Below are 15,115 nucleotides of genomic sequence, written 5' to 3' on the forward strand. Positions count from 1 at the left end.
TGTGGCAGTAGTGGAGAACAAAACCCCTGCACCAGGAACCCAGAGCATGCAATGGAGTAATTGAACACTGCCCACTGGCTTAAGGTAAAAAATGAAGGCAATGAAGAAGCTGTTTTATACAGATTATAACTCAGAATACTTTCTTATTCTCTGAAAGAAAATGCAAACTCTTCAAACTTCCAAACACACTGTAGATGTATGCATATTTCAAGTTTGGCATAGACATAGATGCATATTGCTGCCACAGTTATGCCATTCAGCTGAAACCTGTAAAACCTGGAACCTTTTTAGAATAATCAAACCATATGGTACTTGTGATCTTTATTTGATAGAATCTTGGCTTATATGATTTTGACAATAATAGAGAGTGTGTGTTTTGGACATATTATTATACACTGCCATTAAATAAATAAACACACAAGTAAAATTCTTTAAAAAAAAGAAGAAAATACAACACTAAGCAAATAGATAAAAGCATCTCAATTGAAAAGTACTAGGGTGACAATTGGAATTTGTCAGGTAATTCATCTAACCTCAACCGAAACAATGAGTAGTTTCTCATTTCTTAAACACCTGTGTTAGAGGACATAGCCTGTGTTCATAGAAAAGATGTTTCTCTGTTTCAGAAGGGTCAAGTAAGGAGATACTGAAAATCAAACTAACGTTTGGTCAAAAACTCCAATATATTCATAAAACCTGGAAGAATGGAGCTGACCCATCATCTTTGAAGAAGAAATGTAGTTGGCAGAAAATTGTGAATGAGTGGACGGGAGATGATTTAAATGTTTGGGGAAATCAAATTGAAGAAAATCAATACGAGAACTTAAACTGGTGTTAAACAGTTAAAGTAAGAGCATTTCTATGTACACAGAGTGAAAAGTACTTAAGTTATTGGACTAAACATCTGTGGACGCTTAAAAAACATTCATCGCCAAAGCTTGTCAGAAAAAAGGCTTCTAATTTCTAGACAAGATCAACATTCGACTCAAGAATAATGCAAAAAACTCATGTGGTCTGCTTAGTCCAGATTTACCTTGGTCCAAAGTGATGGGTACATCAGGATAAGCAGAGCAGTGGATGAAGTTCTGCACCATCATTCCTAGTAGCTACCAAACAAGCCCATGGGTAGCATTATGATCTGGGGTTAATTCAGTTGGTCAAGACTAAGTTCAGCAATGTTTTCCCTAAAATATAAGTCGGCTGATTTCCTGAAAATAATAAATCACCTGATTTCTCCTGATTATTCCAAGATGACAACACCAGGATTCATCAGGCTCAAACTGTGAGGGAGTGATTGAAGAAGCATCAGCACGATATCTTGGTGATAAATGTAACTCTGGGTGGATACGATCATTGCTTTTGTTTTGTGACTGCACAAGCTTTACAAATAATGAAATGGTGACTGTGTTCCATGATCAAAGCAAAAGTTGTTCTATGAAAATACAATCCCAATTCCAAAAAGACAGGGACATCATGTCGAATATGAATAAAAACTGAATGCAGAGATTTGCAAATGTCATAAATAAATCATACACAATAGAACATCGAACACGTAGAAAAAATATAGAAAAGTGAGACACTTTACTATATTATGAAAATGATTAGCTCATCTTGAATTTGATGGCAGCATCATTCCTCAGAAGCATGGAACAGTAAGTGCTACTAAATAGAAATAGCAGGATGAACATGTTGCAATTAATTAGATCAATTGTGAACAGGCCAGTCGCATGACTGAGTGTTAGAAGAGCATTTTAAAATCATAGAGGCTCTCAGAAGTAAAGATAAACAGAGATTCAGTAATGCAATAAAAAAAAAACTTTTGAGCAGTGTCTAAATAATGTTGCTCAACAACAACTTGTGTCTTTGGATATTACATCATTTGCAGTTAACATCTCAAAAACTCCTGACAATATCAACAAGAGAGGTGGCCAGAAATTAATAATGAACACTTATTAGGCCATCAGGCAGCACTCAGGAATACTTCCAGAAATCATTATTTATGAACAGAATTTGCCATGCCATCCAGAAATGTAGATTAAAAGTATATCACGCAAAGAATAGGCCATATTTTATCAACTATGTAAAATAGCAAAAGTGAAAGCTATTTTATCAAGACCTGACTTGGAGAAATTAATCCACGCTTTTATTATTTTATTTCGTCTTGATTATTATGATTATTTGTACATAGGGATCAGCCAGGCTTCCCTTGCTCGTCTGTAACTTGTGCAGAACTCTGCTGCACGCCTGCTAACCCAGACCCGCAGGCGTGAGCACATCTCTCCCATTGTGGCGTCCCTACACTTTACACTGTACCACAGAATCAATTTGAAACTTTTGTTATTTGTTTTTAAATGCCTGAACAACCTTGCTCCACCATATTTATCCGATCTGTTTCAGCCTTACTGCCCATCCCGATCCCTCAGATCAGCTGACCAGCTGTTGCTGACAGTCCCTAAAACAAGGCTGAAGCTCAGAGGTGACAGAGCATTTGCCGTTGCTGCACCCAAGCTTTGGAATGAGCTGCCTTTAAATGAAAGACAGGCCTCCTCGCTTCCTGTTTTTAAATATCTTCTAAATATGCACTTTTAATCCCTCACCTTTAACTTACCTTAATTTTTGTTCGTCATTCCCTAAAAAGCACTTGCAGAGAGCTTGTTTGTTCCTTGTTTTTTTTTCTTCTTGTTTGTCTGTTTTTTTAAGTGATTTTGTGTTTGTGTCTTTATGCCTTTTATCTTAATCTCAAACCTATTACATGTGTCAATGTAAAGCACTTTGGTTTCCCCTGTGTTTTTAAAAAATGTGCTATATAAATAAAAGTTGATCGATTGATATACTCTTGCTATGCGCTGGACTAATTTGCAGCAAGTCTGAGTATCTCTCAGATTTTCATTGAGATGCTTAGCTGTTTGTAGTTTTTTAGATTTTTCTAATTTTTAATCACAAGATTTTTATCGGGTTACCTGTTATTTGTTTTTTGTTTTTATTTATTTTATTGGACAGTGTGAACTGCTACAAGTAGAGCAGTGTACAATAGAGAAGAACAGTTGGCCCTGTCAAGGACTGGACATGGAAAAAAAGTATTCTGACTGAGCTGAGGAAGCTGTATCGTAGATGCAGAGCTAGGGCTAAGTTAAAGGCAAAGAGGCACAACAGGAGGTGGAGTACAAGCCTTTTCTGCCCTCAGTGCTGATGAGAAATGCTAACTCGCTGCCAAACAAGTGTGACGAGCTGGAGGCGTTTGTTCAGAACTAACGGCTCTATAAGTAGAGCAGTTTGAGCTGTCTGAGTCCAGGCCTAACAACCACACACCAGACCAGAGTAGAATTGATATGATCCATAAATCCAGAATCTTCTTGAATACCATAACAAACACTGGTGTGTGTAGAAGACAGCATTTACATGTGTAAACTGTATTCTATCAACTACCAATAAGTTGTTTAAGGACCATTTTTTCATGAATTTTAGAAATAAAAGGAACGATGTGTATATGTTTGTAATTGACTAAAACATCAGGATCAAGAGTAGGCTTTTTTTTTTTATTTTAAAAGTGTCTTTTTCAGTGAACACCTCACACATTTCAGCAAGACAATGCTAAACCTCATACTTCATCTATTACAACAGGATGAAATATAATAGAAGAGACCAGATGCTAGGGGCGTGCCTATTGTCAAGACCTTTCACCTACTGAAAACATTTGGCTCAACGTGAAAAGCAAAATACAAAAAAGAAGACCCAAAACTACTGAGAAAATTCAAGGTGAGCCGATATATTTTAATGAAATAGTACAAACGAGTAATTGATTCATATATAATTTGATATATTAACCATGTTTTATTTAAAATAAAATACTGGTTTATGAGATTTGCAAATCATTGCATTCTGTTCTTTATATGTTACACAGCAACTTTTTTTTAACCAGTTAGTTCAATTATCTTCTGCATGATAAATGACAGAAGAAAAATTGCTTATGTCAGCTTTAAAAGTTCGCACAGACTAGTTTAATTTAATTTAATTTTGTGCTGAGGATGAGACACTAAAATGGGGCTTGTAGTGTAGTGCAATACATAACTCTGTTCTGAAAGCCAAGTTTTGTACCAACACAGTCAGTAATAACTTTAAGGTTAGGATTTGAGTAAATTTTCTGGTAAGCAATTCAGATGTTATGGTTAGGTTAGGGTAAGGGGCAAGGGAAATAACTATACCAATGGTGAAACCCTACAAAGGAATATGCTAATAAAACATGGCATATTTCTGTGAAAGTAAAAGCAGGTCTGCACCTTGTAAGACATTACACAGTATATTATCTGAAGCTCCAGCCATTAGCCTTAAGGTACTCTATTTCCACTATAACATTACAGCAGTGATTTCCAAAGTAGATAAACTGTTGATAGGCCAAGATCTCAACGGTAATTACATCAGGTTTTATGGAACATAATCCTTGAAAAAATTATGAGAAACTAGTTGAAAGTGTGCATCAATCAAATGTAACAAACCCAATTATTGTCAGCACCCCCCTTCCTCGCTGCTCACGGCCATCACACATCTCTCCATGACTCAATCCTGATATGGCAATTACAGCTGCAGAGAGTCGTTGCTAATAACAGCAATCCAATCACTTCACAGCATGCACGGAAGGAAAGAGAGCCCACGATAAATAATGACAACCCACAATTTACTGCATATTGTTATTTTTACGCTTGCCTCCTCAATAACAGGAACATCATTGGCTTTAATTTGGCCTGGTTCTGCACTTTTCCTCCATTGTCATGGCTTTCAGATAAGTACATGTACAAGTGTGCACACATACAATCACAGGAGGGGTTAGCAAGTAACACAAATAATTCAGAAATGAAAAACAATATTTTACCACAAGTTGGTGAATATTCATTTAAAAAGTATATTGTAAATACTATGCACACAATTAAGCACATGATAAACTGAGGCTATATTGTTAACCTTACTTTCACTTCAGGGAATGCATGTTGGTGTAATGATCACAGAGCTAGCGCAAGGAGCTTATTAGCTTAGCTTGGCATATAAACTGCAAAAAGCTGACAAGGATCTATCCAAAGGCCAAGAGAGCGCCTTTACACAAACTAAATAACATGTAAAAGTGTTTTAAATAACCTGTAAAGTAAGAACTGCAAAAACTACATAAATACTATACTCTCTCGCTCTATACATATATACGCCTTTCGATATATATATAGATAGATATATAGATATATGCATAGATCTATGATAGGCAGGGAGCAGGACCCTCTCAAGACTGCCGTGGAGCAATGGATGCGAAAGAAATTATCTTCTGTTTTGGATAATAATAGACATCCTCTCGACAGCATCCTGGCAGGTCAGAGGAGCAGCTGCAGTGAGAGGCTGCAGGACTGAGAGCTTCAGGAGGTCCTTTGTCCCCACAGCCATAAGGCTTTTTAACAGTGACTGCTGACATGTTCTTCTCACATTTATTTACTTATTTATTTATTATTGTTGTTACCATGTAGTTGTTACCAGACTACCATGTATATAATAATAATAATAATAATAATAATAATAATAATAATAATAATAATAATAATAATAAATGTCTCTATCTCTCTATATATACATATACATATATATACTGCCTGTCCAAAAAAAGTCACACACTCTAATATTTTGTTGGACTGTCTTTAGCTCTGATTACGGTACACATTCGTTGTGGCATCATTTCAATAAGCTTCTGCAATGTCACAACATATATTTCTTTCCAACGTTACTTAAATATATTTCACCAAGATCTTGTAGGGATGATGGGATAGTGGGACAGCTATGGCTAAGATCTGGATTCTGTGGGGGCTAATCCATGTGTGAAAATTATGCCTCATGCTCCCTGAATCACTCTTTCACAATTTGAGCCTGATGAATCCAAGCATTTTCATCTTTGAATATACAATACCATTCAGTTTTTAATAATGCGTTGGTCAGTTCTTAACTCACTTTTAGTAGTTTTGGCAATCTCCTCAGATGTTTTCTTTGCTTGATACATGCCAATAATCTGACCTTTCTGAAACAGATTAACATCTTTTCCACAACCACAGAATGTGCTTTCTGAGACGACTGTTTAAGAAATGAGAAGCTGCTCATCGCATCAGTAAGGGTTAAATAACTTGTTGCCAGCTGAAACATAATCATCCATGCATCTTACCTATTTGCTTAATTGTACGAAGGTGGTGAGTTTTGGACATCCAGTGAGAAGAAAACATTTTTTAAAAACTCCACTCGACTCTTCTACCAGAGGCCTGGGAGCTTGAGGGTTCTTTGCAATGTCTTAGCTGTCCCCAGAACTGCGCTCTTCTGGACAGAGATCTCTGATGTCGTTTCCGGGATCTGCTGGAGCCACTCTCCCAGTTTTGGGGTCAAAGCCTAGAGAGCCCTGATTACCCATGGTACCACCTCTGCCTTAATTTTCTTTTTAACTTCCTCGTTCAGCACTTGGTACTTTTCAAGTTTCTCATGTTCCTTCATCTTGATGTTGCTGTCACTTAGAATTGCAACATCTATCACTACTGCCTTCTTCTGTAGTTCGTCGACCACTACAATGTCTGGTTGATTAGCCATAAAAAGCTTATCAGTCTGAATCTTGATGTCCCACAAGATCTTAGCTCTGTCATTCTCCACTACCTTTGGATGTGTCTCCCATTTTGACTTAGGGACTTTCAATCCATACTCAACATAGATGTTCCTGTACAATTGGTTATGGCATTCCATGTATGCCGTATGTGCCTGCATCTTACACTATGTGCTCGACTGTTTCAGAAGTCTCTTTACACGGCCTACACTTGGGGTTCTGTTTGATGTGGTAGACACCTCTATTGCTCTTGTGTTCAGGGCCTGGTTTTGAGCTGGCTGCCATTTTTAGTGACTTTGTGCTGTCTTTCAGACCAGCCTTTTCTAGCCATTGATAGGACTTCTCAATAACAGCCACTTCTTCAGTCTGTCTGTGGCACATGCTGTGCAGAGGTTCTTGCTTGTTTATGCTTCTTTTTCCTCCTCGCCTTTCCTGGGTTTCAGTAGCCTGACACACTCACTTAGCAGTTCATCACTGGGGGCCATCGTCCTGATGTATTCCTGGAACTTTGTTGTTTCATCCCGGATAGTGGCTGTAGCGAACTCAAGTGTGGAATTTAATACAAACTTAACTTAACTTAACTTTAAATGACTCCAACATTCTTTTGAGGGGATGGTCAATGTGGAAATACCAGATGGGGGATTTCTAGATCAAGGAAGAGAAATTTACACCAACCTTTGGCCTATGAAAGCATTTTGGGAGAGTTTTCTCAGCGCCTCTTTCCACAGACCTGTGCCATAAATTTAGGTAAATGCATTAATAGCTTAGTGCTAAAAAGCTGAACAAACAATGGACCCTCTCAGGAAAGTATTGGGGAAAACCAGACAAGGACACTTCTAACCTTATCTGGGTCAAAGTAAACGAAAGGTGACAGTTTGCCCTGACTCTGATACCAGCCAGTCACAGCATGGACCTCTCAAAAGGATCTCACTCAGAATTACTTTTAGCTGAATCTTGAAACTTTATTAAATGTGCTTTATATCTTTGGGCAAGTTCTTTCAGGTTCTCAGTGAAATCCCAAGCTGCATTTTAATACCCTTTTCACAATCGTACATGGAAGAACACCGGAGAAGTCATTATTTTGGAAAATGACTAATCGGTGGCGCCACAATGGAGCCACATTGCCCCCGAGTGGTCCGTAGTGCTGCATAGTTTAACCCAAAACGAAGTCAACAACTTGCATATGACATGTGACATTTATATGAAGTAATCTAACTGTTAACCAAAGTTAATGCTGTTTCTTCTTGTATTCCATGTTTAACACAGGAAAATAACATTGTTTGGTTCGTTATTCATACGTCATAACTTTACAGATATCCATCTGAATTTTGAGACTCATAATCATCATGTTGCATTGTTTTTGATGTCTTTATGTCATAAGTATATGCTATATCTTTAACCTTTATATCTTAACAAGTTGTGGTGTTTTCAGAATCCTCTGAAAAAATGTTGATGAAATGCAGGAATGAAGAAACCAGCTTCCTTTGTTTAATCCAAAATCTCTTACGGCTAGAATTAGCTCCTATTACAAAACACGTCCAGGCAGACGTCACAACAGTTTGAGGCAATCCGTTGGCTGAAAGTGTAGCGTAAGCCTACGTCATGCCCCGCCTCCGCAAGTCAAACTCCGGAAACCGCGACGCAAAGTCAGATTGTTAGTCAGAGTAGAATGGAAGAACAGATTCGAACAAAGAAAGAATGACGAAGTAATAGAAGGACAGACGCTGTGTTTTTTTTGTTCGTCCATCCTGTCTCCTGGTTATGTAGCCGTTTTTCCTCCGCCGGTGCACACGTCGTCACCCAGTTTTGCTCACCAAGAGGGCCAGCTTTAAGCTTGTTAACTTTTTTGTCAATACTTTGTGAATCTAAGTTCACCTCATCAGAGTTGGTCAGCAACCAAAACCAACTCGACCCTTGGACAGTTTTGTCATTATTTGCGGTGAATTCCTACACACCACCCGTTCATCTTCTGAACCACCAGAAGCCACCAGAAGCCCCTCCGGTGCAGAAGAGTGACCAGTCCAGGCCACTTTAATTAAAGTCCCCAAAAGTCACCCACAACAAAGGCCGCGAGACGCAGAACCGAGAGAGACCCAGTTGGATCCGCTGGCGATTACCTGTGGTTCGGAGCTGACCTAACCGTAAGATCTGCCCTGTTCTTACATTTCAGACGGTATGCGGTGGGTGTCGAGAGAATTCACTGTTAAAATTATAAATTAATCCAAGTTGTTAGCCTTTAAATTCAAATAGCAATCAACCCAGCTATTTGAATAATTCCATTATCCATCCATCCCGTCCCCTTAGTTCTTTTCAATTCACTAAGTGTTCCTTATATAATCATCTATATTCAAAGCATTTCTCCTGTTGTCTTAAGGTTCATGTCTTTGGTCATGTCATTTTAATAAATGGTTCATATATATACATATATAAAATCAACCGGCTTTTGTGTATGTGTTGGCAACGTATTTGTGAGTCCAACAAAGCAAGAATTCACAAGTAGCGAATATGAGACATACCAGAATCGTAAGATTCTGTCTTTTTCCTTCGATTGAAGGTGGTGCGCCCAAAACAAGGTTAAATAAGGCTTATTCAGATAGTGAGAACTTTTGGATAAATCTTTATAATTTATCACATTATGCTACGTGTGTCACTACATGGCGCTGATGCTCCTTTGTCCCCAGCCTCCCTCTTTCCTCTTAGTGTATAATTTGTCTGTCGGACTTAGGACTTTGGCCAAATTATTATGACAGTGGGGTATCTGATGACTGGCAGGGCATAGGTGTTGATGGCTCAGACTTTGTTCTTTCAATTCAACTGACTCTTCAGGATCTGCCTCACACTTTGCAAGTACTTGGTTGTGGATGACAGTGATTTAATGTCTCGCTCAGTCCTGGCATACAGCCTGATCCCGTTCATGTGGCTGATAGTCGCTCCACTCTGGAACAGGAATCTATAGCCACTTGTTGTGATGATGTGGCTGAGGGGGTTCAGGCCTATGCAGAACAGGAGTGGGGACAGAGCATCTCCATGGTAGACACTGCACTTGATTTTAACTTGAGCAATTGGCTTGTCTTCCACAGTCCCATTGAGTTCCTGATAAAGGTATTCCAGTATCCATGTGTGCGGCATGGCGTCATAGACTTGTAGTCAATCTAGGCGGTGCACAGATTTCCTGCTCCTGAGGATCTTTCATGATCTTTCAGGACTGTCAGACCTTGGGTTAACCAGTCTAGGTGGGTTCAGCTGGTTCATTTGTGCTGCTAGGCATCCATGGCGTGCTGTTAGTTTCTTAAGCCAGTAGGTGTATATCATGTCAGTGCATGGTGCAATCCAGCTCTTCATACTTGAGACTTTTCTTTTGGATATCTTCCACCGTGTTGGTTATTGGTTGCTGTTCTGGATATTGCTGTCGTCAGTTCTCAGATCCATCAGACATGGAGCATTGGTGTTATGTGATGTTTCTCTCTCCCATATGCACTTCCAGTATTGTTCAGCCCTGGATGGGTATATTCTTATCTTATTACCCTGCCACTGAGCACACATTTTGGATGGTTCTGTAGAAAACATCCCATTTACTCTTCTGGCTCAGTTTCTTACATATACCATGGCTATGAGTTGTTGTTTGGCAGACTCCAATGCCTCAGGTATGGAGAGGCTGTTGTATTTCTTTGGTTGTTTGTCTTCACCTTTCTGAAGCACTGATAGCTGGCTAACCTCCCTCTGTGGTGCCATGATCTTGGTCTCTAAACCTTGGTCTCCATGAGGGGTTCTGCCCTGTTTTACTCCTTGTGTTGTTTATCTTGTAGCCAAGCAGCTCCAGGATCACTGCAGCTGTGGTGTACTTGAGCTTATCTCCGTGATGGTCCCAGTAGGTACAGTATGTAGTGCTGCATTCACATCTTCTAGGAGACTTTCATTGTTATACATTGTTATGCGAAAAATCCAACAATGAATTCAAAAGTAGCATATAACGCACTTTTATTGGAACTGAAATACTTCGGTGATGAGACAAATAACTAAATAACTTTGGCTCTGTCGACTGCACCTTCTGGAAGAACTTTGAAATGAAAATGGCCATGTAAAAATGTTTGTTTAGCCTGCTTCATCCGCCAGTCTTTTCTTTTCTGACTGCTTCCTGTGAGCGCCGCAGCAGTAAGCAACATAGTAGGCTCACCCACAGTGGACATTTTCAAAATAACCGGTGGGTGAATGGGTACGATGATGTATCCCCCCGACCTGTTGTCCTGGCTCCACCTTGCCATAACACCTTTGATTTACCTCATCGTTCTCCATTTCCGAACATTAGAATGCTGGTTCCAAAGTTGTTTCTTAGATAGTTTAGATGTTGGGTTTCGAAGTATCAATTGGTCTCACATTCTTTAATTTGAGGGTAGCACCCTGGCCCCCATACGTGTATCGCAACCCCGCTGAGGGGAAGGGGTAGGGGAAGACATGACATGATACAGGCCCCCCAGCCAGGGGGGTCATTCATACAACATCCTCACGGGTGAGTAACCCACCAGTGGGTTGGAACAACCCAGGCAAAACCCGCAGCATCCCCCCCACCCCAGCAGACCACCCCCTGTGACATCACCACACCAGCACCATGGGATACCCCCCCACCATGGTCCCCCAAGCCTCGAGCCCCCATACATGACAGGGCAAGCCAGGGTGGATAGGCGGGGAGAGCGAGGCGATGGAAAACATCTACTAGGTTCAACGACCCATGAAAAATGGCTGCTCAAAGGTCGACCAGCCGTAGTACCGGCGCTAGATGGAGTTCTCTCCAAAGGACACGGCTCTATCCCAAAAAGAGACCGGAGTATAGCAACCCCCACCTACCAGGAAGCACATTCAGTACAGCCCCCGGGGACACCCCATGGGTCAGCCCCTTCCTGCTCCAACATGACTGCACACCAGTGCACAAAGCAAGGTCCATAAAGACATGGATGAGCCAGTTTGGTGTGGAAGAACTTGACTGGCCTGCACAGAGTCCTGACCTCAACCCGATAGAACACCTTTGGGATGACTTAGAGCAGAGACAGCAAGCCAGGCCTTCTGTCCAGCAGCAGTGTCTGACCTCACAAATGAGCTTCTGGAAGAATTGTGAAAAAAATCCCATAAACACACTACTAAACCTTCTGGAAAGCTTTCCCAGAAGAGTTGAAGCTGTTATAGCTGCAAAGGGTGGGCCGAGGTCATATTAAACCCTATGGAATAAGGATGGGATGTTACTTGAGTTCATATCTGTGTAAAGGCTGATGAGAAAATACATTAGTATATAATATAATATAGTGTATCTGTGTGCGTGTGTGTGTGTGTGTATAAATGGTCATATTCAAATTACCTCAGTTTCTCTGCAAGACTAAAAGTCTGGTCTACTGTTTTATGGCCTAGACAGAAGTCACACCCCTCCTTCTGAATCCAAGGTTTAACAACCAGTCAGTGCTAGCTTTCAAACATGCAGGTGTGAACTTTACGAGGGGTGAAGAGGCTTGATCCAATGTATTGAACCACACTTACTAGAGGCAAATCAGCCAATCAGTTTTTAGCTTCTGCAACCTCCAATGCTTCTGCTTTTTGGCTGCTTGGTACCTGTCAGCTGTTTCAAGTAATCCCCAGAACAACCAGGCCTGGCAGGCATCCTTCCATAACTCCAGATCCTTCAACATCTCAGGGCAACAGGGACCTTTTCTGTCTGTTTCTGATCTCTGGAGTGGGTGTGGTTGCGGCCCCTCCCTCCAATGCTAGACAATTCATTCGGAGCCTTTGATATATAATTGACACACACAAATGCACAAGCATTCATTTACTCACATGGCCTCCCTACTATCACAATGTGACTTTTGGCTTTAACGATAATAATTAACTACAGCAATTTTCCTTCTCATATACTTGCTGCTGATGACCATTTTGCTGTTTGTTTGTTTGTTGTGTTACTTCCCATTTATGTTTCTGCAGGTGCTCCTGACAATCCTGTGTATGACCGCAGTTTGCTTTCTCTCCAGATGCAGCAGTTGGTTACCCAGTTTTTGGCTATTGGTATCTTTCTTTTCAAGCTCTCTCCTTTCATCTGTCTTCACCCCACTTCTTTCTTTAATCTCTGCCTTAAAAAAAAACATAACAAAAAAAACAAAGGTGCTGTAAACTATGATGAGAACACTGGTACTGTGGGCTTTGGCTTTGCTGATGAATGTGCCTTTGAGTCCAGCCAAAGAAAAACAAAACATCTCAGTACAAATCTTGTTCAGCACTTTACGCTGCTGCCAAGGAGCACCTCCACAACCCCTGCCAAGGTGATAGGCAAGTCTTCCCCAGTGTCTTGTCTCTGTCACCTCAGTTTTTGAGGCCAACTGAACGTCTTTTTTGTGGTCTAAATGAATTCATCCCTCTACCAATTTTTAGCTTATGCACCTCTAATGCTTCTGCTCTTTTGGCTACTTGGTACCTGTTAGCTGCTTCAGGTGATCCCCAGAACAGCCTGCCTGGCAGGCATCCTTCCATAACTTGACAGCTTCCCTCACTTCCAGTGTCCACCAGAGGGTCCTCTAGTTGCCACCAGAACAGGCACAAACAACCTTCTGGCCACAGCTCTTGGAAGCTGTATTTTCAATGGAGGCTCTGTACGAGGCCCATCCAGACTCCATAATTCTGTCCTCCTCCCATATGTGCATAAAACTACTTGGGAGGTGTACATTGAAGATATCACAAACAGGGGCTTCTGCCAGATGCTCCCAGTTCACTTTCACTACTCATTTGGGTTTACCATGTCTGTTATCTGTAACCAGATCCAACTCAACCAAGTACGGGTACCAAGTACACTTATGACACATGCTATGCTTTAACATAGTGTTTGCTATGGACAATCCATGACTAGCTAGTCTACCAATCATCCCCATCCAAGTCACTCCATCATTGCCCACATAGGCATGGTGGTCCTCCAGGAGAAGATTGGAATTCTAAAAAAACTGAGTAACACAAATAGCAACTTGGTGTAAATTGCTCGACAGGAGGCACAGTCATAAAGCATTAAATGTTACTGGACAATCAATCAGTCAGTTTTCTTTGGCTGCTTCCACCAAATTGAAATCCTCCAAAGTCAACTGGCAAAGGTAAAGTCAACTGGCAATTTTGGAGTAAAGCGCTTTGGGTTACTCAACAACTGAATGGAAGAACAGAATAGAAAGGGCAGCTCATGCAAAATACAGGATGATTTTTCAGGAGGAAAAGCTTTGAAATCATGACATCTTTGTCAGTCTGAGTCTGTTATGGTTGAGAGCTGTTTTAGCCTAGTATAACTGGTTTCAGATAAAGCTCCATTACAATTTGATTTGGCCACAAATAGACATTAAAACTGCAGTATTTGAATTGCACTCTGTTGGCCCAAAGTGGCAGTGATGAATAACAATGATTTTTTTAGACTTCATAACTTAGATATAATATAATGAAATTTATGTTTAGCAATTCAGATATGGTGTTTATTTTAAATAAAGCTCTGAATGTGACCTGAGAGTAAAACTCAAAGACACTGACTATGAGCTTTCTGCTCCTTTCAAATTCATTGCTAAATTAACTGTTACACTGACAAACCTCTACAGTAACAACAATACAATAACATACAATACAAGTCATGACAAACTTTGAAAAAAATAAACATAATTGGCACATAATTTGGCTTGTCCAGGGGGTACCCTGCCTCTCACCCAGTGGCAATAGAGACAGGCTCCAGGCCCCCCATGACCCTGAATTGGATTTTGCGGGAATAGAAAATGGATGGATAGATGAATGTATGTATGTAAAACCTGCATATGAGCTGAAAGAAACATTTGAAAGACATGGATATTGGTGGACAGACTCCAGCAAAAAATCACAAAACAAATAAATACATTTTCTAGATATGAAATACCAGTATGGTGGAGACAATCAGGGAGCGATTTGACAATGAATCAGACACGTTTGCTGTCTTCCCCTTCTGGTTGTCTGTCATATTCAAGCCACTTGGTGGGTCCCAGGTACCAATCTGTAAAACAAAAAACACTTTGTTTCAACAAATATTAAATCACTGAGATTGTATCATATCATTCAGTCACTCCTCACCTTTGAATTCTTTTAAAAACTAACAATGGGCTGTTTTGCTGTGGGTTTATCAAAGGAAAGATCTAGTGTGCTCCATCAAAGGTGTATCACTTCTGGGCAATTTCTCATTGAAACTTGATCATTGTTAAGGCTAAACAGCTCTACATCGTTCAGAGTTATGTTGTAGTTACACGGCTCTCCATAATGTTTGGGACAAAGTCAAATTTTTCTTTGAGTTATCCCTCTGCTCCTCAGTGTGAAATTCTAAATCAAGCACTTCGGACATGATTAAAGTGCACATTTCAGATATTCATTTTCATACATTTCAGTGTACTTTTTATACATAGTCCCCCTCATTTCAGGGCACCATAATGTTTGGGACAATTGGGTTTCCAGGTGTTTGGAATTTCTCAGGTATATGTCCTTGATTCA

General features: G+C 40.3%; 1 protein-coding gene across 3 annotated transcripts in view; it reads right to left on the reverse strand.

Moving 5' to 3' along the window:
- grik2 (glutamate receptor, ionotropic, kainate 2) overlaps nt 1-15,115 on the reverse strand; it is a 351,124-nt gene that overhangs the window by 122,860 nt on the left and 213,149 nt on the right. For all 3 annotated transcript variants that reach the window (XM_072394949.1, XM_072394950.1, XM_072394951.1), the window contains exon 10: nt 14,514-14,627. In XM_072394949.1, the coding sequence (XP_072251050.1) occupies nt 14,514-14,627 (114 nt within the window). The remainder of the gene's footprint in view (nt 1-14,513; nt 14,628-15,115) is intronic.

This window comes from Leuresthes tenuis, unplaced genomic scaffold (assembly GCF_036924035.1).
Source record: "Leuresthes tenuis unplaced genomic scaffold, fLeuTen1.0.hap1 SCAF_10, whole genome shotgun sequence".
Taxonomy (NCBI): domain Eukaryota; kingdom Metazoa; phylum Chordata; class Actinopteri; order Atheriniformes; family Atherinopsidae; genus Leuresthes; species Leuresthes tenuis.